Below are 24,901 nucleotides of genomic sequence, written 5' to 3'. Positions count from 1 at the left end.
AGGGCCTGCAGCTAAGGCAGTGTTAAGTGAATTCTTTTCAAGGCCAAGGAATAGGGGGTGAAAAGGTCTTATTTATGTGGTCTTTTTTCCTCCCTTTAATTTATTTCTCTTCTCCATCCACTGTGGGGTTTTTTTAAGTACTCATTTTTTTTTTCCATTTATTTTTATTAGTTGGAGGCTAATTACTTTACATCATTACAGTAGTTTTTGTTATACATTGAAATGAATTAGCCATGGATTTACATGTATTCCCCATCCCAGTCCCCCCTCCCACCTCCCTCTCCACCCGATCCCTCTGGGTCTTCCCAGTGCACCAGGCCCGAGCACTTATCTCGTGTACCCAACCTGGGCTGGTTATCTGTTTCACCCTAGATAATATACATGTTTCAATGCTGTTCTCTTGAAACATCCCACCCTCGCCTTCTCCCAGAGTCCACAAGTCTGTTCTATACATCTGAGTCTCTTTTTCTGTTTTGCATATAGGGTTATCGTTACCCTCTTTCTAAAGTCCATATATATGTGTTAGTATACTGTAATGGTCTTTATCTTTCTGGCTTACTTCGCTCTGTATAATGGGCTCCAGTTTCATCCATCTCATTAGAACTGATTCAAATGAATTCTTTTTAATGGCTGAGTAATATTCCATGGTGTATATGTACCACAGCTTCCTCATCCATTCGTTTGCTGATGGGCATCTGGGTTGCTTCCATGTCCTGGCTATTATAAACAGTACTGCGATGAACATTGGGGTGCACGTGTCTCTTTCAGATCTGGTTTCCTTGGTGTGTATGCCCAGAAGTGGGATTGCTGGGTCATACGGCAGTTCTATTTCCAGCTTTTTAAGAAATCTCCACACTGTTTTCCATAGTGGCTGTACTAATTTGCATTCCCACCAACAGTGTAAGAGGGTTCCCTTTTCTCCACACCCTCTCCAGCATTTATTGCTTGTAGACTTTTGGATAGCAGCCATCCTGACTGGCGTATAATGGTACCTCATTGTGGTTTTGATTTGCATTTCTCTGATAATGTAAGTACTCATTTTTTTAAAAAATATTTTTATTATTCTTATTTACTTTTTGGCTGTGCCATGAGACATGTTGGATCTTAGTTCCCTGATCAGGAATTGATCCCACACACCCGCATTGGAAACTCGGAGTCTTAACTACTGGACCACCAGGCAAGTCCCTATCTATTGTGTTGTTTTCTTGACTTTCTGCTCCTTATCTTTAGCTGTGGCCTTAAAGGAATGCAGTGATCCCTGAGAACTGTAGGGAGGAGGGTCACTCAGTCAGCAGACTCTAAGGCTTGCCTGGGGCACTAGTGCCCTGCAGAGGGTTCCCAATCTCAATACAGGTCAAGGCTCCTGCACAGGTAGCGGGAAGGTGAGCCTCAGTGGACAGGACACACACATGGGTGTCCAGGCAGAGAAGAGACATTGCTCTCCTTAGAGGTTAAAATCTCCAAGGCTTCCTATCATAGTATGGGCAGGTGCTGAAAAGGTAAGTGGACGGTCTTCTAAACATCTAAGAATTATTTTCAAAATACACTATGGTCAACCATGGTATGGAGTTGAGTTCAATCTGTGAATACACTAATATAATCTAATTAGTTTGAGAGACATAAAATTTGCCATGATATAAGCAAAAACATTTATTACTACATCATCAAAAAGTCACAAGGCCATAAAATCAACTTGCTCAGGCATAAACACCACGGCCCCCAATTTTCCTAATGCCTTTCTCCCCTCTGCGTCTCAGACATGGCACCGCTGCTCTGCCTTCCTCACGTCCCGAGGCTACCAGGCTGGAAATATCTGCTGACCACGATAACCTTGGCTTTATATTGAAAGCTGTCCATTAAAATGAAAACCAACAGCAAAAAAGAAAGACAGACAGAAAGAAAAGCAACTATCAGAGGAAATTGGAGTTTTAAGATTTATAATCTAATTTCTACTTACTAGCTGTGTGATTCCGAAGTTTAAAGATTTACATGAGATTTACTCAGTTTCTACATTTTAACTTATTCTACTGATCTCAAGAAGAAGCTGTAAATGTGAAATGAATTAATAGATGTCAGAACTGTTGGAAACTATAAATCACTATATAATCTATCATAGGATTTTGAAAAAGTATGTATAAGATATGTTAGGGATTGAATGTTTGTATCCCTGCCCACCAGCTCATATGTTGAAATCCTAACCCCCAGTGTGATGGTTAGGGCTTCCCCGGTGGCGCTAGTGGTAAAGAACCCACCTGCCGACGCGAGAGATAAGGGTTTGATACTTGGGTCAGGAAGATCCCCTGGAGGAGGGCATGGCAACCCACTCTAGTATTCTCGCCTAGAGAATCCCATGGACAGAGACGCCTGGTGGGCTACAGTTCATAGGGTCAAAGAGTTAGACTGAAGAGATTTAGCATGCACACACACAATGTGATGGTACTGGGAGGTGGCACCCATGCGAGGAGATAGAGCCAGTGTTCTTACTAAAGAGAGCCCCGAGAGTACCGTGCCCCTTCTGCAAGGGAGGACACCGCAAGAAGACTGCTGCCTACTAGCCAGGAAGAGAGCTCTCACCAGACTCTGAATCTGACAGCACCTTGAATTTGGACTTCCTGGCCTCTAAGACTGTGAGAAATACATGTCAAGGGACGTGGCCTGTGATAGTTTTGTTATAGCAGCATAACCATACTAAGCCAAGGTATAACCAAAGTTTCTTTACGAGATGGAAAAATGGCTAGATTTAAATTTCTAGGGGGAATGGGTGGCTCTGAGCCAGCACTCAAGGGACCCTGGGTTTTGTAGGTCACAAGCTGAGAGAGCAAAGGAAGGGCTGACACCCTTGCCATCTGTTATCCAGCGGCACCTGAGAAGTGGGTTGGTGGGGGCAATTCCGATTGGTGTCTGAGAGGGTTTTCAGGCTGTAAAATCCACACCTGGAGTTCATTAGTCTCATAGCAGTATCATAAACGAAAAGGGTAGGACCCAGAGGGTGGAGGGCTGCCCAGCACTCAGTGGTCCAAGAGGAGAGCCTGCAACTGGAACAATGGGGTGAACTCACTCTCCAACCACATCTGAGGATGCAGAGGGAGAGGCCGGGGAGGCTGGGTGACGCGGGGGCTGAGTGAGGGGCCGGGTAGGCTGCGAGGCTCAGTTTATCCACAAAACTTAACCCACGCTGAATTCCTTTCATTGTAACCTAATCACTTGGACCGTTATCCTGCCGGAGTCTCATACAACTGTTAAACAATAAAAATTAGGCAAGCCGCACATCGTTAGACTTGCTTCAAGCTTCTATCACAGTGATATGTGAAAAGCAGTGGGGGTTTCTTTCTTTAGCAAAAGCAGGCGATTTTTTTTTCAAGTCATCACTGAATAATTTTAAGGACAGAAAATGATCACTTCAGCTTTAGTTTAAAGGGTAGAAGGAGACTCAAGTGTGACAACAGCCACTTGCCCATATCTTTTGAACAAACCCTGACATTCACTTTCTTTCTTATTTAGGAAAATGATGGCTGAAACATGTCTTTGGAGAAGACTAGAGACTCTCTGAAAGGCAGCTTCTAGGTCTTCTATAAAACTCCTAATTTCCTCCTACAGGCAAGTGAGCACAGTTCTTGGAAGAGGAACACTGCTTCAGTGTTTGGGTCACTCTGCCCTCCTTAGAAGTGGCCACAGCTCCACTTCACTTGGGTTAAGACAGGATCACTCAGTGACCTCAGTCACATCCAGGAGGTGTTCCAGCTACAAGCCTACTTATGCCTCCTGAGCCATGAGGCCGTGGTGCCTTCAACTGTATATTCAAGGCAACTAGGATTCAAGTCTCAGATGATAAAGAGTCTGCCTGAAATGCAGGAGACCCGGGTTCAATTCCTGAGCTGGGAAGATTCCCTTCCCTGGAGAAGGGAATGGCTACCCATTCTAGTATTCTTGCCTGGAGAATTCCATGGACAGAGGAACCTGGTGGGCTATAGTCCATGGGGTCGCAAAGAGTCACGGATATGACTGAGTGACTAACACAATCATTTCTTACAGAACGATAAAGCCATCCAGATGGACTAAGGTAACAGGTGTTTCTTTTTAAAAAAGAGAGAGAGAGAAGTGACACTTGGTGACCACTTACATGACAGATGGGATTTTAGCTTCAGCAGTTCTGTTGAAGAAGAGAATGAGGGCTTCTTTTTGCTGCTGCTTCTGTGGAAAGAGGAAGGGAAGGTTTAAAGTCTCCCACTCTGAGAACTCTGCAACACGCTGACATAATTATTGCCACCACGAGCTTTATAGGTCCCAATATCATGTGGCAGAGCCAAGAGTCCCTGACTTATCTGCTTGCTTTAGCCACGCTGTGGGAACTGTCTGGACCCTGACAGACATGGCATTATAGCTCCTCCATCAGCCTTCAAGAGCTGTCGTGAGAATCCAATGAGGCAAGGAACATACAAGCTCTATGGAAGGGCATCTCAGGTGGTACCTCAACATCCATACCAAGCTCAGGTGCTCAGCTGAAAGGGACCTTGCTAAGCACACCTGTTTACTACAGCTATCGCAGCCTGGTGACAACTTACACGTGACACTGGTCCACGAAGTTCCCCTAGCCCTCTCCTCCTGCCAAGCTGTGTGCATACCCAACTGACCGAGCTCACCTCTAAGACATGCTGAATCAATTCCACTGATCCCCACTGTATTCAAATATCATCTCAATACTGTTATTCATGTGTTTCTGGCCTGTCTCCCCATAAGGCAATTGATTTCCCTGGAGAAGAAACCATATTTTCTTTAGCGTTTGCATCTAAATAAATCCCACTAAGGAATGCTAACACAGGAGGTGCTTAAATCGTTTCATAATAATATGAGAGAACATTTACCATCGCCCCTGGGCTCCCAGAGATGACAAGTACTCTTATTGGCCTTGGTAGAGCCGCCATCCCCTTCCAGTGTGGGTTTACAGATGCTCCCGTGGCTTGGGCCTGGGCCCTGTGAGGCCAATGACTGACACGGCAGCTCCCTCATGGGACAAAGAGATGACCCAGCAGTAATAACTCCCACGGCCCTGAACTCATTATAACTCAGGGAAGCAGCCACAGTGGGATATACCTTAAATGACGGACGCCACAAGACGAGGGGAAAAGCTACCTAAATGATATATGCCAAAATTATCAAAAGATGGATACAATCTTTTTTATAGTACAGTGATAAAAAACATTTGATAAATGCTACATATTATAAGCACTTTTATTTATCAGGCTTTATACAATAGATATCTACTGTACTTTTAATGTAGGAGAAATCAATAGTTTGTCTTTTTTTAAAAAAAAAGAAGCTCCCCAAACTGAGCAGACATAATATTAGCTCAATAACTATCTTACTTCTTTTGCCAGCCCTGGACTGGGAAATTTTAAATAACCTGCATTCTTTGTTCCTGCCTTAGACTTTTATTAAATTAGATCCACTGGGGTTCTGAATTTCTTTCTCTGTGTGGGCATTTGAATGGATTGTCAAACAGCAGAAAGGTGAGCTGATACCATCCCCAGGAAGTCTGCGTGGACCAGTTCCATTTTTCTGCTCCTGGTCCTGCTGATCAAAAAATGGCTTTAGACAAAGGATGATTAGAGTCGGCTTTTCTTAGCCGGTGAAGAGCTATCTATTATTTCGGCTGAAAATGAGAAAAAGCTTTCGCTGTATGTTATGTTTTATAAATTGGCTGCTTCACCTGGGCCTCTGTGATTTAAAGCTTTTCAAAAAATGTCGGCCTCTGGATGGGAAGGTGTGAGGGAACAAAGAAAGAACCGCCTTTTGACAGGTCAGCAGTGCTTTGCTTGAACCACCATAATGTGTAAAATCGCAGGGAAACTTGGGGCTGCAGAGTCACTATTAAAAATGGGGGTGGTGGGGTCCTTTCTGCAGATTCACAGACTAAACCCACAAAACCATGATTCTCCAGTTTAACTTTTTCAATTCAGGATTTCACAGCCAGTCAGGGCTTGGAAGGCATATTGATGGCCATCTGGTCCAAGCCCCCACAGATACTGGTTCTATTTCCTGGGTTAAGTGGGGGATGGACTGCTCCCAGTTGAATTCATGGTTTGCAATGCACTAAATCTGTGGCTTTATGGTAAGAAAGTTTCTGATGTTCTAAAGGCTCATGCTCATAAATTAATTTGCTACTTGGATTTTCCATTATAAAAAATGAATTTACATTAAAGAAGACAAAATAAAACAACATTTTTCAAGAATTTATCCTATCAAAAAGAATATAGTATCTTAGCATATGCTGAAGGCAATCTTTATCTATTCAATTTCTCTCTCTTAAAGACAAACTTAAATCTCCCATGACACCAAGGAAGCACAGAGCAATTCTCAAGCACTGCACTGAGAACTCAAGGGCTCTTCTCCAATAGGTTCTTGAAGAATTACAATGCAATTTAGCGTTTGCTTTCACAATCTGCAAAATAGTTTTAAGACTCTGGGGAGAAGAAGCAGTGACAACAATCACACAACAGGTGGGATTCAGGGCAACTGCTACCAGCCCTTTGTACTTTTCCAGCACCAAACCTAGGAGGCAGGTTGTGTCTTCCCTTTTCAGGGAAGGAAATATCAACAAATCCCAAAGAATTTAAGGGATCTGCATAGCCAGGGGGAGAAGGAAATGGCAACCCACTCCAGTGCTCTTGCCTGGAGAATCCCAGGGACAGAGGAGCCTGGTAGGCTGCCGTCTGTGGGGTCACACAGAGTCGGACATGACTGAAGCGACTTAGCAGCAGCAGCAGCATAGCCAAGGGGAGTCATAAACATCCAAAATTCCTGATTTCCATGGCTCAGCCTACTCAATTTCACATCATTCCCTATTATTCAGAAATCAAATGTGCAGGTTACACCTGAAATCATAAAGGGCCACTCACCTAACCATACACATTGGCATAAAGTTTAAAAAATCCTTTCAAACCTTGATGCACTAAGTTCAAGATTCCCATACATTTTTTTGGCTATTCTGCACAACTGACAGTTACCTCTTGACCACTTAATATGACTTTCCTCCTCAATTCAAATCCGCACTGACTGCTTTGTCAGTTGTCTACACTGGCTGTTCTCCATCTGGTTCAAAAGGTGAACTGGTACAGGCAAGGCTGTTCTCTGGAGACTCCCATGAAATACTGGTAGACTCTCTTCCACCACACATACAAGGAGCTAAAACACTTTATAAAGCATTTTATAAACATTCAAACCTTTGCATCTAAAAATAACATGCATCTGAATTTTTTCCACTAATAGTATGTATGCTATACATGTTCACTGGTTTTCTTGTTTGGTAGACTTCACTGATGGGCAAAAATTAGCAGACTTGTTAATGGCTTAAGAAAGTTTTAAGAAAAAGCTTAAAATCGAGAAAAAATTTCCATTCATTGAGTTTTTATCTCTTAAAAATTAGAAAAGGCCACTGACGCTGATTCTAGCAACAGAACACCTTAGTTCTGGTAGTTTCACGGAAATATAATTTGAGAACCATTGGTCTGTATGTTCACAGTGATGTTATGGAACTTTACTTGAAAATTCCACAGCAAAGAGATTATGCCTGCTCATTTCCTCCAGGCCACCCAGATTATTGTGCATAACACAGCATAAATTAAACACACCCAGACAAGGTATTAATATCAGTGCAAAATCCTACACTGTTTCTTAAAAGCTACTAGCCAGTTTTGCTCATCACATGGGAAAATAACATTAAAAAAAAGAATCACGCATTCTGTCTCTTGCCATTTTATTTATTTTGTACTCTCCCAGGAGGCTGGTATCTCATGTAGATCTAAGTTTCTGTATACAGGGTAATACCAAGCCCAGATAATGCTTTATGATAATGTCAAAAAATGTCAATGACTGTTATTTTCTTGGGAATGAAAAGTGCATGGTTTTTATCCCATGAGGACAAAAATGGAGCTGGTATGGATTACTTTATAGCACTTTGCACAGTGTGACACTAAAGGCAGATATGAAACGAAAGTGTTTGGAAAAGATGAAGCCAACGTAGTGGAAAGAGCCCTAAAATACAGAGCTAACAGGCTTGGGGACAGCCTCAGCTCTGCCGTGGAGTAGGTGTGAGACCTTGGTCGAATCCCAGTCTCTGTAAACTTCAGTTTCCGTCTCTACAGAATGGAGGTGCCAACTTCCTGCCAACCATAGATGACTGTAATGAGGACTAAAGGGTAAGAGGGTTTGAAAACTCTTTGTTATATAAATGTTAATTGTTACTTTGATTAAAGCAAGTGACACGGATGGTTAGAGGGTTAACTGGTACAATACCAGTACAATACCAAATACCCTTAGGACTAATTTCTAACACCTGTGACTAGACAGTGGTGGTTTAGTTGCTAAGTCATGTCCGACCCTTGCAGCCCCAAGGACTGTAGCCCGCCAGGCTCCTCTGTCCATGGGATTTTCCAGGCAAGAATACTGGAGTGGGTTGCCATTTCCTTCTCCAGGGGATCTTCCCAACCTAGGAATCGAACCAGGGTCTCCTGCACTGCAGGCAGATTCTTTACCAACTGAGCTACAGAGGTACCCTCAAAATATACTAAATGCAAGTTCCTACTTTCTTTGAGGCATTCAGAATATGTGTCACCATCCTGTCATTCCCCTGGGGTTTATTTTTATGACTGTCCATCAACAGTGGTCTACCCAAGGAGAAAGCTGAAAACTCATGAGCGATATGGGGAGCAGACGAGGGAGGCTGAGAAATGAAGCGGGCTCACCATCCTGGCCCTGGGAGGTGGGGAGAGGTTACAGAAAGACAACGTCAGGGGACGCCGGTCACCCCCACGGCGCCTCTCATGGGAAGGAACAGCAGTGCCCACGTGGACTTCCACACCCCCATCTGCTGCCCTGACTCACAGTTTTGTCCTTGGTGGTCATCTCCTTGGCGGCGGCGTCCAGGGCGGCTCTGGTCCTGGCGCTGATCTGGCCTGGGGCGACCACCACCATCTTGCGCTGCTTGGCTGGGAGCTGGGAGAGGACGTCGCCCTTGAGGCGTCGCAGCATGACCGCCTCCTCCAGCAGGAGCTTCAGCTCCCCCAGGTTGGAGGAGCCTGAGTAGTCCCATCCCCAGGGCTGCTGCGGAGGCAGAACCGAGACACAGCTCGTGAGGCTCCTCAGGACCCGGGGACCGGGCGGCGACTCCCGGGGACAACTGCCTCACAGTGTTCTCTTCCCCTGGCCTTGTTCACAGAACTTCAACTGGCTCTGAGGGATGAATAAAACCTCCAGGAACACAAATGAGACACAGCAAGGGAACAGGGAGAAACAAAGTTGGGAATGAGGTGAACCAAAAATGTGTATCATGGCATCCATCCCACAATTTGGTGCGAAGCTTTCTAGCAGCAAAGGCAAGATGTCAAGTGGTTTGGTGCCCGTTACATTCAATAACAAGCGAGAGGGACGCCCCTGGTGGTCCAGTGGCTAAGACTCCTTGCTTCTAATGCTGGAGGCCTGGGTTTGATCCCTGGTTAGGAAACTAGATGCTGCAACTAAGACCTGACTCAACCTAATAAATATTTAAAAAGAAAAAAAACAAAAGAACGAACAAGATATTCAGCTTGTCAGGCTCTTCCCATACATCAAATGCAGAAAGCCTCTTCCTCAGGGCTTCCCCCACAGAGCCCACTGCCCAAGGTACTAGACGATGCTGTGATATCTTTACTTGATGGGGTTAACAGCGATTTACAAAGCTGTGCCTCCACAGGGTGGGTTTCACCAAGCATGACTTGGTGGACGCCTTCACAGAGGCCATGGTGATGGTATGGTGGGGACAGAAGGGGAGCACCCAGGACACACGCAGCCACATCTGGCTGACACCAGAGGTGGGTTTTAGAGCACCCAGGCCGTCCTTCGGAACAGCGGTTCCTGCATCCAGCAGCTCCCAGGGGGCAATGAGCGAGAACGCCTACTTCCTGCCATACAGCTCAAGGGGACGTCACCAATTAAAAACCCTGCCCTTCGCTAACAATCTTACCAGAAACAGGACTGACTTCTACGGTCTTGTAGAAAATGAGGGAGCCGGGGTGCCTGCTGCCTCAGGGTTTCAGCTGCTCATTTTCCCTCATGCCTCACCCCACTCTGTACTGTGAATCACCGTGGGCAGGGGCTAGGCTTGCTCATTTTCGAGGGCCAGTGGACCTAGTATAACGGTGGAGATGTGGCAGGTGTCCTTTGCTAAACTGGGAACAGGAAGAGACAGCCAAAGGTAGAGAAATAAAATGATCAAAAACTGCTTCTTTCTTTCTTTAAAAAAATTCTCTGAAATCAACTGGAAGTTCTCAGCAAATGCCTTCACACTATGGGGTTGAAAATGAGCTCAGTATGGGGCGTTCTCTTCAGTGGCTTCTCTTATTACAAGAATCTGGCCACAATTGAAAAAAAAAAGTAGATCTGGCCTACTGGCTGCATTATATAAAAATTATGCCAGGAACAAATGGATATCATAATTAATTTATGTATCATGCTCCAACATTCTAGTATTATCAGCTCTTAATCTTGCAGGTTAAAACCTGATAATACCAAAGGTTTTAATATATGGAATAACTACGCTTCAGCAAGCTTTTACTGAAAACTTATCAGGGAGCAGGCATTGGGCTAAGTGGAAAGAAGGATACAAAGATGGGGAAAGCACTAACTTTGTTCTCTCGGGTGCTGGGGCAGCAAGGAGGAGGGAAAGGGTGACTCTGAGGATGTGAAGGACTGTGGAGATGGGGGCCAGGAACACAGGGAGGGATGGTGTGGTGGTAAAGGCAATGAGCCCTGCTTCTAGCTCCTACCACCCCTGGCTCAACAAGACACCACCAGGGACCAGACGGTCGAGGAGGAGGAGATCCTTTGCCAAAAGTGGATCGCTTGCAAAGAGGACAGAGGTACAAATCACACATCGGAGTTCTGAGTGATCAAGACAACCGTGTCCAATCTAATTTGGACTGATCCACAGGGAAACTTAGTTAGAAGTGTACAGCTTTAAATACGTTCAAGGACAGAAATTTCTTGCCTCAGTGACCAGCTAAAAATGGTGTGCCAGGCTCCACAAGTTACACGATAAGTACTTTGTTTGAATATAAGTGGATATTTTTAAAGTACTTGGAAAGCTTTTCTCTTTTCAGGAAGTATTTTAAAATAAGGCAGATGATCTTTTTTATGTCATGAACTTGCACAGCAAGGCTCTTCTCTCCCAGGTGGCGTGGGGGGCAGTCACTTCTGGAGAGTGTCAGGGTCAGCCATGTAGACAGCAGCTTGGCATATTTGTGATTTGGTCACCAAACAGGAATCCTTGAGGTCTGAAGTAACAAGGCTTTTGAGTCCAGCCAGAGCCTTTGCAACAGGGGCACCACCCGCAAGAAAGAAGCCGGCAGGAGAATGAGTAATTAACTAAGGGGGAAGTGTGAGGGCTTCCTCAGGGGCTCCGACAGTAAACGGGACATGTGGCATTCAATTTTTTTTTTCCTCTTTTATTTCCCTCATCATTAATTTTTTTCTTCATTTAAAAAAAAATTGAGGTTTTAGAAATCACGGCAGCATTTGTGTTTATAAGGTTTGCTCTGCCCTTTTTGGAGAAGAGAAGCTGTGTGGACCGTGGCTCTCTGAACTGCAGCTCCAGGGGCAGCCGCCCCTCTGGCTCTGTATTCACAGATGAATAATCTGTAGGTCAGAGGCTTCCGGCCTGCAGACCAGACACGCTTCAGCATCATGAGTCAACATCTACGAGCCAAGGGGCACTGGGGCGAGCCCGCTGGGGCAGCCTGAGACCATGCTTCCCACTCCACCTGTTCAAAGGCGTTCTCTGTCTTCTGTGCGCCGGGTAGGAGGGCCTTGGCTTCAACCAAGCTCACCTCAGTGCCCTCCAGTCGGGCAAGAGCTGCAGACTCTCGGGGCTCCAGGCACCTGTGCACCGCCCACTGGTTGCTTTACCAGAAAATACTATCGAGCATTAGAACTGGGAGGGGCTGCTCTTGTCTCACCATAGAGGACACTCCAAGGTCAGAGTGAGGGGCGAAGCGGAGCTAAAATCTGAATCCAGCTCCATGGCCAGCCCCTTCTGACCACACCATGGCCGAAAAGAAGGAACAAGAAGGAAAGTGTGACTGCTGTATCTAAAATGGATAACCAACAAAAACCTGCTGTATAGCACATGGAACTCTGCTCAATGTTACGTGCCAGCTTGGATGGGGGGTGGTTTGGGGGAGAATGGATACATGTATATGTGTGGCTGAATCCCTTCACTGTTCTTCTGAGACTATCAGGACATTGTTACTTGGCTATACCCCAATACAAACTGTTTTTGGTATTAAAAAATAATAAAATAGCAAAGTGTGACAATCAGGGTGAAGGGTAGGTGGGGAAGAGAGGGAACGGAGAATAAATACCCGCTTGGCACCACAGTAGCGAAGTCCAAAGGCATGGAACTGAGGGAAGAAGGTCGGCTTGACGGCGAGGATCTGCGTGTACAGCTCTGCCGGCCGGGACATGGCTGGCGTGCCCGACAGTAAGATCACCCTCTTGGCAACCTAGAACACAAAGAGCCAAAGATGCGGAGGCCCACAGAGGACATGCAGGGCATGGCCCCAACACCCTCCCACTAGGAGTTGGAGCCAATGACCCCGGAACAGTATATTCTGTGGAAGGAATCCCACAGAAGGACGACCTTTGCTTCCTGGCATTCTGTAGGTGCTTCCCAATTCACTCATCTTAGATCCAAGGCAGATCTAGATTCCAAACACACTAAGATGGGCATCACTCCAGGGCTCTGTGTGGCTGCAGCCTGGAACTCTAGGCGAAGGTACCACGATCAGAGAGAAAGAACATGTGTACTTCGAGACCCTCATGGTGGGAGCCCTGTAAGAGGCTGGGCGTCATCTCCTAAGCTGCCTTGGCCGTGCCCTCGGTCCACATCTATATAAGCACTTAGCCCCTTGCACTGAGTTCTATCTTGTCTGACTCTCTCAACTAGACTGCAAGCTTCTTGAGATCAAGGACTGAGCTGGGTTCCCTTTGATTTGCTGTAGCACAGTGGCTGGCATAAAGGAAGCACTCAGGAGGTATTCACTGTATGCCGAAAACATTCACAAGGAAGCTAACAGTGTCCTAGGGATGGCAGAGTAAACATGAAGAATCCAGCACTGGAAGTGGAAGCATGGGAGACTGCAGCAGCTCTGAACTTTTTCCAGGATGGATTTCTGACACCCAAGCAGAACCTGTGATAAGACAATGGCTCCTAGGACCAGCCCTTTCTCACTGCCAGGAGAAAGAACCCATGATGGCCTGTGTGTTAAGCCTCTATTTGATTTTCTTTAGAGGGAAAACAGATAAAACAAAAACAAAAAATGTGGTCACTAATCCAGCTGCACAATGCTTTGAGCCTGGAGATCCCTGATTCAAGTTTGTTTTGTGGTTAATAAGGACTTTAAAAGGTGGGACCTGGATCCATCTCCCCTAAACGCAGTCCAGGCCTGCAGCAGCCTGCTCATCGGAGGGCAGGATGGGTGTAAATAGTTGGTCGATTCCAATGACAGGCTTCAGATTCCTCATTACCCTGACATCCACCTGACCCAAGGAGAACAGACCCCAAATCCTACTTCTTACTCAGATGAGAAAGAGGGTGAGATTAAAAAAAACAAAAAAGGAGACACTCCCCAATGGACTAGAACGCAGAACAGTCAATGGAGGTAAAATCCATTTCAGCTCTGGGAGGGGACCCTACTGTGGGGCTCAGCTGTCTAGAAACAGCTTGCTAACCACTGTAACCTTGAGTTAATGACAGCAGCAGAAGGCAATCGCATGCAGTCAATCACCTAGGGCAGGAAATTAGGTTTTCAGACGGATACATGGCCTCATAAAAATAAATAAATAAAGGTGCAATGGAGGGAAGAAAAATGATTCTTTATAAATATACAATATATACATTTCACAAGATGTACTTCTGCCCTCTGAGCAACCACCAATACCTAGTTCCATTATGACAGGAGAGCCATGAATTTCTCCAGCTATAATTTTCCACAGTTCAATTACCCAGGCCTTCTAATTTCCTGCAAGGTTTGATGTAGATTCATTAAAATAACAATGAGCTTCTTGAATGACGCCTGTAGCTTCGCTTGCCTTGACTCAAGATCATTTCAATGAAACGGGAGAAATGAAAAGTCTTATCAGTAAGAGCAAATCAGCTCATCATCCCAAACCCACATCGTTGTCATCACCGCTGCTATAGCCTGGGGATGGAGTCTGGGGAGCAGCTCACAGATTAGCTGATGGAAATTAACTCCAGGGTTCTCTGCCAGGTAGTTACAGGCCGGAGTTAATATGGAGTCAGCCTTCCCATATACTGTCCAGACCCTATAGGGGATGATGGGACCGATGAAAATGGATGCTTGTGGGGGTTAAAAAGCAGAGGCAGCATTATGGAAAACGAAAAAGGCCAGCTTTGAAAATAAACCAATAAGGTGTCTCATCTATTATGGAATGATTTAAACCACTCAGCCCCAACACGTTTATTGTCATCACTGTCATGCATAAGGCTGTTAATCGTGCCTGGCTGCTCAAGGTTTAGATGTCACCCTCCACCTCTGGAACTCCCAGTTTAGGAAAGTATAAATGCGTACAGCTACACAAATCCACACTAAACTGAATGCCTTACGTTAACTCTTACCAAAACCAAGAAACCCATAATGGAATAATGCAAAAAAAAAAAAAGATTTCTATTTAGTGTCAAGAGAAGTCAGGTGATTCTCACGAGCAGGGGATTCCTCCTGCAGACAGCCTGATCACCCTGGGGGTGAGAGCAGGCCCTCCAGCTGATACCACTCCCCCTCTGACCTAAGAGGCAAAAAGCCGTCTCTTTAAAACGCAGAGGGACTGGGTTTCCTACTCCCTGCTTTAATATCACAATGAAAAGACGGCCACAGGGCCTTCCTGGTGGCTCAGACAGTCAAGAATCTGCCCACAGTACAGAAGACCTGGGTTCGATCCCTGAGTCAGGCAGATCCCCTGGAGAAGGAAATGGCTACCCACACCAGTATTCTTGCCTGGAGTGTCCCATGGACAGAGGAACCTGGCAACCTATGGTCCATAGGGTCACAAAGAGTTGGACACAAATGAGAGACTAACACACTTCACTTGCTCTGAAAGAGTGTTTATTGCAGGGCTTCCCAGGTGGCACTAGCGGTAAAGAATGCAACTGCCAATGCAGGAGACATTAAGAGACTCGGGTTTGATCCCTGGGTTGGGAAGATCCCCTGGAAAAGGGAAGGGCATCCCACTCCAGTATTCTGGCCTGGAGAATCCCATGGACAGAGGAGCCTGGTGAACTACAGTCCATGGGGTCGCAAAGAGTCGGACACTACTGAAGCAACTTAGCATGCGTGCAGTACTGCACATAACACCCAGAGCCTGGCTACAAATCTACCAAAAGGGAACGGATGATACACATTACGACAGATTTATGCAGTAGAAAACTACTTGTGAGAATGAGATCCTGTCATCAATAATGAAATGGAATGATTACCAAGATACATCATCAAGGGGAAAAAGAAAGGTAAAAAACAGTGGCAGAATACTCCAGGGAGGGAGACAGGAAACACACATCATGTCCTGACATGGGCACAGACCAATTTTTAGAACTAAACCAAGGGACTGGGGATTCAAGGTGAGCACAAGTTATTTTTCATTGTACATTCCTTTGTACTATTTGAATATGCCATCTGGTGAAATTGCTTTAATGAAAAAGGAAAAGAAAAAACTCATGCACCTTAGATCACTATTCTCATCTGATCTAGCCAATCAACAGAGATGAAAGGACTCACACAGCAAGAGAAACAGCTATTTATTAGGAAGGATGGTGGGATTCTTTCTTTCTCTACAGAAATAATCTAACTGGTTTAACAATAAAAAGCACTATAAATAAAACACCACTAAAGAAAACTCAAACACACACCTCACAGCTCAACAGGGAGAAGTCTGACACCCTTCAGGGCTGAGGTCACGTGGAGAAGACGACCGTGTGATGATTTGGGCTGAGCAGGAGTGAAGATGGTGATGCATGGCCAGAATGAATTTCAGAGGCAGCTATCAAAAGGTAAAATCACTACCCAGAAATTCTGAATGTAGGAATTTGTCCTAAGAGGACAAGGTATACAAGCTATGAATATATGGATGGTGTGCACTTGCAGAATTATTTATAATAGCTAAACAGTGTCCCATGCTAAGGGTTAAATTATGGGATGCGTCCATACCACAGAATGTTCCTAAGCCATTAAAAACGATCTTGTCCTACAACAGAGGTTTTCTTTGTTGGGAGGGATGAAAGGTGATTCTATTTTTTTTTTTTTTTTTTTTTTTTTGTGGCCATGCCATGCAGCATTCAGGATTCTAGTTGCTCAACCAGGGATTGACCCCCACCCCCCCAAACCCCCACCCCTCTGACAGTGGAAGCTTGGTATTAACCACCAGATCACTGGGGAAGTCCCAAGATGATTTTAGTTTTAGTTGTGTTCTCTATAGCTTTCTGTCTTGCTGGCTTTCACACAACTGAACAACATGGGTGTGACCTGTACAGCTCCACTTAAGCAGATATTTGTCAACAGCAGGTTGAAAAGTCAACCACACGGATGACTCTGAGGATGTGGCGGAACTGCAGATACAGAGGGCCAACTAACTATAAGCAAGTTAAAGGCGGACTAACCTCCACGTTGTTCAAGGGTCAACAGGAAATGAAAATAGAACCACTTTGTTTAGCAGCCCGGGAAAACAGTGCCATAGGGAAAGAAAGATGCCACCTTTCCCAGGGTACAATGACACCAATTTCCTACAACACATCCTCTGCACGCAGCTGCTGTTTCCATCCATGAAACCCACATGCTCGGGCCTGGCTGTCGCACAGACAGTGGGATGTAACCTAATTACCTCATCACGAACATCTGCTGAAAACCTTAACATACTAATTAACAGAATGTAGTTCTAAGAGATGTGTGAGTGGAGTGAGGGGACTAATCAAGTGGTATTAAATTCGGCCCTTATGTGGCTTTTCAAAGGCATTATTTTACTTCTTCCCAACTCTTCCTTATTCCAAAAAAATACCTAGATTGATTCACTTCCTGAGAGCATCGAGATCAAGGGTTCTCAAGAGAAGTGGGGAGGCGTAATTCCCTTCTCCTGCACCTGGGCTTCCCCGGTGGCTCAGCTGGAAAAGAATCTGCCTGCAATGTGGGAGACCTGGGTTCAGTCCCTGGGTTGGGAAGATCCCCTGGAGAAGGGAAAGGCTACCCACTCCAGTATTCTGGCCTAGAGAATTCCATGGACAGAGGAGCCTGGAAGGCTACTGTCCATGGGGTCGCAAAGAGTCGGACATGACTGAGAAACTTTCACATGTCACAAATGCCACCTGGGACACTTGGCCATATCTTGAGATAACCCTGGTTGTCACAACTGGGGGTATCAGTGGCATTTAGTGAGTACAGGCCAGGGATGCTGTTAAACATCCTATTGATACAATGCCTAGAATGGCCCTGTGGACAACAAGGAATTACCCAGTCCAAAATGTCAACAGTGCCAAGGTCAAGGAACTGTGATCTAGATGAAAATACAGCAGAGAGATGACAGGTCAGATCAAAAGAATTAACACAGGATGCCTCATCCTCCACCCCCACTCCAAGGTGCCAACAGTCCAGCACCATGCAAAGTCAATGCTATGGATGACAATGGTTCTGAGACACCCATGAACAGGCTATATTCATGGGTCCTATTTTGAAATGTTAATTCACCCAAGTTCTATGGTAAATCCAGAGTAATATATACTAGTTTGCAGTTAAAAATTTGTTTTAAATGTGTCACTTTGAAATATACCCAAGATATGAAAAATATTAACACTGTTTAAAAGGTCTGGCTCAGAAGCACATATTTCAGAAGCCAATATTTAAGTCCGGCTTGCCTGCCAAGCGATGAGTGCATTAACAAGACAGTGGCTAAGAAGCTTTCCCAGTATATCTTTAATGAAAACATCTACCCACTGTGCAGTTTCTTTTGTCTAGACAATCAAGGGTACAGATTTAATTTTAGTTATGGCTGTTAATATTGAAACCATGGTACCAAAGTCTATTAACATTTTTCAAAAGAAAACATATTAAAAACTCCCAAAACAAGGGTCACCACTCTGGGAAAAACATTTCATTTATGTGTGTGCAGAAAGGGCTCTTAACCTATAAACATTTATAGGTAACTTGAGCAGAGAATGAAGCTTTAAGTAAAGTACCTTTAAGTCTGGAGCAAACACAATCCTGCTTTGGAAGATGTATCATGTTACCAGTTATTCCGAATGCAAAACAAACTTGAAATGAGTAGATACTTGAGTGTGTTTTGTGGGCAATCAGAAAAAATTTTCAAGTGCTAGTAAGTTTCACCAACATTTAGCATATTAGTTTTCTCCAGTTTAGTATAATAAAGCTTCTTTAAGGCAATAAAAGCTGCAGTTTTAAAATGATGGTGCAACCCAAAGGCCACCTTACTAAAGCCCAAGATAAACAGGCACTTTTGTTTGCTCAGTTCATTCAAATCAAAGGAAATTGCTCCAGAGTCATCTGTGAGATATTTCCACCGTGTTATGAGAAAAAAGACTACTGTTCCAATTGTACAATATTTTTCTCCTAAAGGAGGAAAAAGCTCACTACAAAAAAAATGGAAGGAAATTTGGGGCTTTCCCCCTGTTGGGAGCAGGGGGACTGGAACACACACAAAAAGACACCAAAGTGTGTGACACTTGCAACATGGCACTCATACTGTAGGTCAGAAAAGAATGCTTTTGGATCGATTCAAGGCTGCACTATACACACACCACACACACACACACACACCACACCCACACACACCTCATACACTACACACACCACACACACACACACTACACACACAACATACACACACACACACAACACACACACCACATACACTACACACACAACACACACACACTACACACACAACATACACACACAGTACACACACAGACAACACAGATACACACACAACACACACACACACACTACACACACAAAATACACACATACACACAACACACACACAACACACAGATACACACACAGTACACACACACACAACACACACACACCACATACACTACACACACAACACACTACACAAACATACACACACAGTATACACACACACAACACAGATACACACACAACACACCCACCCACACACCACATACACTACACACACAACACACACATACACTACACACACAACATACACACATACACACAACACACACAACACACACAGATACACACACACAACACACCCACCCACACATCACACACACTACACACACACCATACACACAACACACACCACACAGATACACAGTACACACACACACACAACACACCCACCCACACACCACACACACACACCACATACACTACACACACAACACACACATACACTACACACACAACATACACACATACAACACACACACACACACACTACACACACACCACATACCTACACACACAACACACACTACACATACAATATACACACATACACACAGATACACACAGTACACACACACACACAGATACACACACAGCACACAACACACAACACACACACACCACACACACATACACACAACACACAGTACGCACACAACACACAGATACACACACACATACACACAACACACACATACATACAACACACACAGATACACACACTACACACACACATACACACAACACAGTACACACACAACACACAGATACACACACATACACACAACACACACACATACAACACACAGATACACACACAACACACACACAGATAAACACACAGCACACAACACACACACATACACACCACATACACTACACACACAACACACACACTACACATACAACATACACACAACATACACAGATACACACATAGTACACACACACACACCACACACACAGATAAACACACAGCACACAACACACACACACATACACACAACACACACATACACACACACAACACACACAGTACACACAACACACACTGCACACACACACACACACACACACACACACACACACACAACTTCTGCCTGGAAGCCAGGACTCAAGCAGACAAAAGACTCAAGACAGGTTCAGACCACCCCAGAAAAGGATGTGGACTGCTGACCTTTCTGTTAACAAATCAGCCTTAGGATGGCCCCAGAAAACGGTATCATCTTATTAATATTTATAAAGCAGGTCTTGGCTTTGTGGCAGATACCCATAATACCCAGCTGATACCCACACTTAGTTCTGAATCTATATAACTGATTGCCCTTGGTTCCCAGCACCCCAAGAGCTCTGCCCCGCAAACCCCTGAGCAGACAGGCAGGTCCTCCTGAGCAATTAAAGCAGGACACTGCTGGAGGCTGTACCTCTGCCTTCTCCAGGAGGACCCCAAGGAGGGTCCAGAGTGAATCCTGACCTGACTTGTGACCTTCAACTGGTCTTCATGTATGACAGACAGACAACTACTCTGACCCCTAGCTCCTCAGCAGGACGTTAGGAAGAAAAGTGAATCTGGGACCGAAGTCCTAAGTAGAGATGCCCTGAGTCAATGCTAAGTCATGTCCGTGGCCTGCAGCCCCAGACTTGCAGCCCCTGCTCCCCTTGGACCCCTGTCCAGCACAAACAAAACACAGTGCATCTCAGCACCCCGTGGGCTCAGGCGCCAGTCTGCCCTTGGCAGCACTCACCTTGAGGAGGGGCACAGCTGCGCGACAGCGGGCAGTCTTAATGTTTTTGAGGAAGTGGGATTCATCCTGTAAAGAAACAGTCACATAAGTGGACAAGGCCAAACTCTGCGTGGATGGAGAGAGCGCCCACGTCAAGCTTGACCCTGGTACAGTATTGCCCCTCTTGTTCAGGGAGATGGCTGTGGGCGTGGCTAAGGACCAGGCTCTGGGCATCTTCACTGCAAGGTTGTAGGCAAGTCACTTCATCTCTCAGGGACAGTTTTCCACCTGCAAAGTGGGGCTGGCGATGCCGCTGCCCTGCCCACCTCGCAGGCTGCACTGAACAAACCTCTCTGCTGGTTCTAAGACACACCTCCTACTAAGCAGTGTGCTGAGGACCTGGGTGTGTCCTACGCCGTTTCCTTCCCCTCCCAGAGCACCTCCTTGGCTCCCAAGTCTCTGAAGGCGCTGGGATGGACTGTGACGATCTGTGTGTGCTCCTGTGTCCTGCTGGGCTATGGCTCCCTGGAGGCCAGGGGCTGACCTCCTCCCTCCCTGTCCGCATCAGTGCATGGCCCTGAGCAGGGGATGACCCTCTAACTGGCTGAGCAAATGGATGAAGGCGGCTCCCTCGCAGTCAACCTGCTGCAGGGAAACCCGAGGCAGAGCCTCCAGTGCAGCCGTGTTGATGTGTATGTCTCAGAGGCTCACCAAGAGCTTTCTAAGAGCCCTTCCCTTTCACTCTCTCTAGATGAGATGTGCGCTTGACAACACGAGGAGCAAGGTCTGGGGAGCCACTGTCGACAGAGAATCCTATTTTTAGAGGAGGGAAATACCATTGGCAATTTTCCAGTCACACGTTTGCATAAAGACCCTTTCATGTCACCTGGAGGCATGGGGTTCGCCTGCTCTGCCAAGAGGAGAAGTGAGGATAAGCTTACATTGGAATTCATCCATTGCATGCTCCACCCCAGACCGTCTGTTACCTGGACTTAGGGCGTGAGCTGGCCGGATATGGGTGGGGATGGGAGAGACTCACACCTTTTCAGAGTTATATTTGTGAGCCTTGTGGACACGCTGAATGCTGGAGAGGAGGCCAGCCTCTCCAGACTTTCCTTCCGGAGCATGAGAGGAGTTAGAAGAGGGCAAGTGGCAACTACAAGACATACTGTCCCATCTGGGAGCAAGACTCTGAAAGCGTCTCCAAAAAAGGGTAACGAGTGCTTCTGTGTGTATGTGTTTGTGGTGGGAGGGAACATCTTTATATCGGCTGAAAGAAAATCTATTAGCTGTTTGAACTGCATGCCCGGGTCATGCCGACAAGAGAGCAGCAGATGAAGACGCAGGCCCGTGCTGCCCAGGCTCTAGTTCCTGGAGTTCTGGGCTGTCCGGGGTCCACGGGCTCCATCGTGACCCCCCATGGGGAGAAGAGGCGGGCTGGAAACCCCCAGAACAGACCCAGCAGATCACCATTTTCCAAAAAGCCCCCAGAAGATCCTAATATATAGCCAGGACTGAAAATTGATATTTGAGAGAAATGAAATACCAGTTCCTCCCAAAATGAAGCCAGTGATTTCTCTTCTAGAAACCTAGGGAGGCTCCATGAGATTACAGATGTGGATATTCATGGAGCTTTCAGTGAGAGTTTCCCCAGGGAGGAAGTTCTGAAAGACCTGGTCGAGTCACTTACAACGATAACAACTTTAAAAGGGGGTTTTAGCTGCTTTTCTAACTTGCTCAGAAGATCAAAACTGACAATGTTGACCAAGCCATCTGTCAGGCGGTCCTTCCCGGTCACCACGACATTGATGTCGACTGGGTTCAGAGATGGCAGCCACCGACGGAAGGCCTGGGGGTGACAGGAGAGAACAAAACCCAAGTGAGGCTCTGGCCCGGCAGCCGCCAGCTGGGACCCCCGCCAAGCCATCACTGACTCTCTCCAGGTGGACCGACGTGAGTGCCCCCTGCCCGTACACTCAGTCTCCAGCCCCAACCCCCCACCCCCCTGCATTTGTCATACCCTGTCCCCATGAACGGCCGTAGCCTGAGGAAGCCGACAGCTGCCTCCGAGTAGCATGAAGCTGGGGAAAGCTACAGACGACGAACCACGTCTTCCTTCCTGGAGAGTTTTATTCATTTCACAGGATCACTCTGATCCCTGGGTTTATGGTAGACAAGTTCCTGGCTGCGCAGCAACACAATGGTGGTGTTGGGCTCTTCAGCCACAAAGTTGCCCGGCAGACAGAGCACCTCCTGCCCACACCACCTGCTGCTCGGGTGTAAAATCCCAAGCCCCCAGTTAGGAGGTGTGACCTCAAGGTCCCGGAACCGCCCCTCACTAGCAGTAAGCGTGGTGCTTAGCCTCTTGCAGGGGCAGTTTTTTCATCTGTCAGTGGGGTTAATATCTCATGTCTATTCCACACGGTTATGTAAGGATTAAGGGAAATAAAGGGAGTAAAACTATTCTGAAACCTAAGTGAAAGCTGTTGTCAGCAGCGACACCAGAGGCGCTCAGGAAGCATCTGTGACAGACGGTGGTGAGTTGGAGCTTGGAAAGACTGCTCCTCTCCTTCCTGAAGCCCTGGCCTGATCCCAACTCAGAAAACCAGGCGCCTGGCCTCAGGAGGCTATCTCATCTCCCTTCTTGCCCTCAGCTGACACAGAGCTTCCGAGCTCCCTGGGTCCTGCCCCCGAACAGTCATGTGGTAACTCTGACTCTGAGGAAAACTGTCCTTGTTAATGTGATGACAGCAGAACTGACCTGCTCCCAGGTGAATCGCACGGATGATGGTACCACCACGAGGAGCGGCCACTCCTTCCGGTAATAGGTCGCTATGCAGATGGCTTGGATGGTCTTCCCCAGGCCCATGTCGTCGGCAAGCAGCAGGCGGCCTCTTTGTGCTATAGCGAAACTGAAGTGGACAAGGTCAGGACACACCACGGCACACCCCCCAGGGCGGCGGTTAAACTGCCATCGCGCATAACGGGAAGCCACACCGCTGCTTGGGGGGCTACCTGTTCATGAGAGACCGCTCCCCCAAGAAGGAAGACAGGGGCCAAACGGGGGGCAGGTGGTAACAGTCTAGAGAAGACTACAAACAGGCACAACGTGCTCTGCTTACTCACTCAGTCGTGTCCAACTTTTTGCGACCCCATGGACTGTAGCCTGCCAGGCTCCTCTGTCCATGGGGATTCTCCAGGCAAGAATACTGGAGTGGGTTGCCATGCCCTCCTCCAGGGGATCTTCCCAACCCAGGGAGTGAATTCAGGTCTCCCACATGGCAGGCAGATTCTTCACCATCTGAGCCACAAGAAAAGCCCATGAATACTGGAGTGGGTAGCCTATCCCTTCTCCAGTGGATCTTCCCGACCGAGGAATTGAACAGCAGTCTCCTGCATTGCAGGTGGATTCTTTACCAGCTAAGCTACCAGGGAAATGTGTAGTCAAAGGGTAGGGAGAAGCTCCAAGACCTTTAGGTCATGGGAGCGGAGTGGGTGGAGTTTCCAATAAGATGAGTTGCTCTCTGCCTGGTGCAGGTGAGGCCCACGGGATGGAAGGGAAGAGAGTGGGAAAGCCTCCCTAAAGAGGGGCTGGGAGGGCCGCGCTTATCAGGGAAGGATCTGTTGGGAAGGGAAGGGAAGAAAGGAAAGACGGTGGAGTAAAAATATGGCTTTTCTCAAGGTCAAACAGGACTCTGTATGCATAAGTGTGGCCAAGACAGAAAACACTGGAAAAAAGGATGATGTCCAGAGAGGATGGAGCAAGAATGTTGGTCTAGGAGGGGCACTGTGGCTCATCACCTAGCAGCCTGCAACCGTGACCCTGATCCTCCAGGGCAGTAGCCCTGGCTAAGTTTGTGAATAAGGCATGGGATTAATATTCCACTCCTTCCGAGCCCCACTGGCCTGGGTTGGGATTCCAAGTCCAGCACCTGGGAGCTGTGCGCCTTTATGCAAGTGATCTATACCCTCCTCATGCCTCAGCTGTCACGTGGAATAACAGCCAGACCTACTCCAGAGAGTGTTGCAGGCATTCATAATGTCTAAAAAACTTAAAACAGCGCTTGGTGCCATCATAACTGCTGGGAAAGTGTCTCTCTTATAACTAGTATTCCCCAAAATGAGAAAAATAACAAGACACAGTGA

The 24,901-nt window shown here is 46.5% G+C and overlaps 1 protein-coding gene across 2 annotated transcripts in view; it reads right to left on the bottom strand.

The window, feature by feature from the left end:
• SMARCAL1 (SNF2 related chromatin remodeling annealing helicase 1) overlaps positions 1–24,901 on the bottom strand; it is a 52,563-nt gene that overhangs the window by 8,357 nt on the left and 19,305 nt on the right. For both annotated transcript variants that reach the window (XM_020896322.2, XM_020896324.2), the window contains 6 exons: positions 23,517–23,667; positions 22,446–22,604; positions 20,777–20,842; positions 12,393–12,533; positions 8,881–9,099; positions 4,121–4,191 (listed from right to left, as the gene is read on the bottom strand). In XM_020896322.2, coding sequence (XP_020751981.2) covers positions 4,121–4,191; positions 8,881–9,099; positions 12,393–12,533; positions 20,777–20,842; positions 22,446–22,604; positions 23,517–23,667 — 807 coding nt within the window. The remainder of the gene's footprint in view (positions 1–4,120; positions 4,192–8,880; positions 9,100–12,392; positions 12,534–20,776; positions 20,843–22,445; positions 22,605–23,516; positions 23,668–24,901) is intronic.

Source organism: Odocoileus virginianus, chromosome 30 (assembly GCF_023699985.2).
Source record: "Odocoileus virginianus isolate 20LAN1187 ecotype Illinois chromosome 30, Ovbor_1.2, whole genome shotgun sequence".
NCBI lineage: Eukaryota > Metazoa > Chordata > Mammalia > Artiodactyla > Cervidae > Odocoileus > Odocoileus virginianus.
Note: the sequence above shows the minus strand (reverse complement) of the source record. Positions and strands in the feature narration are given on the sequence as shown.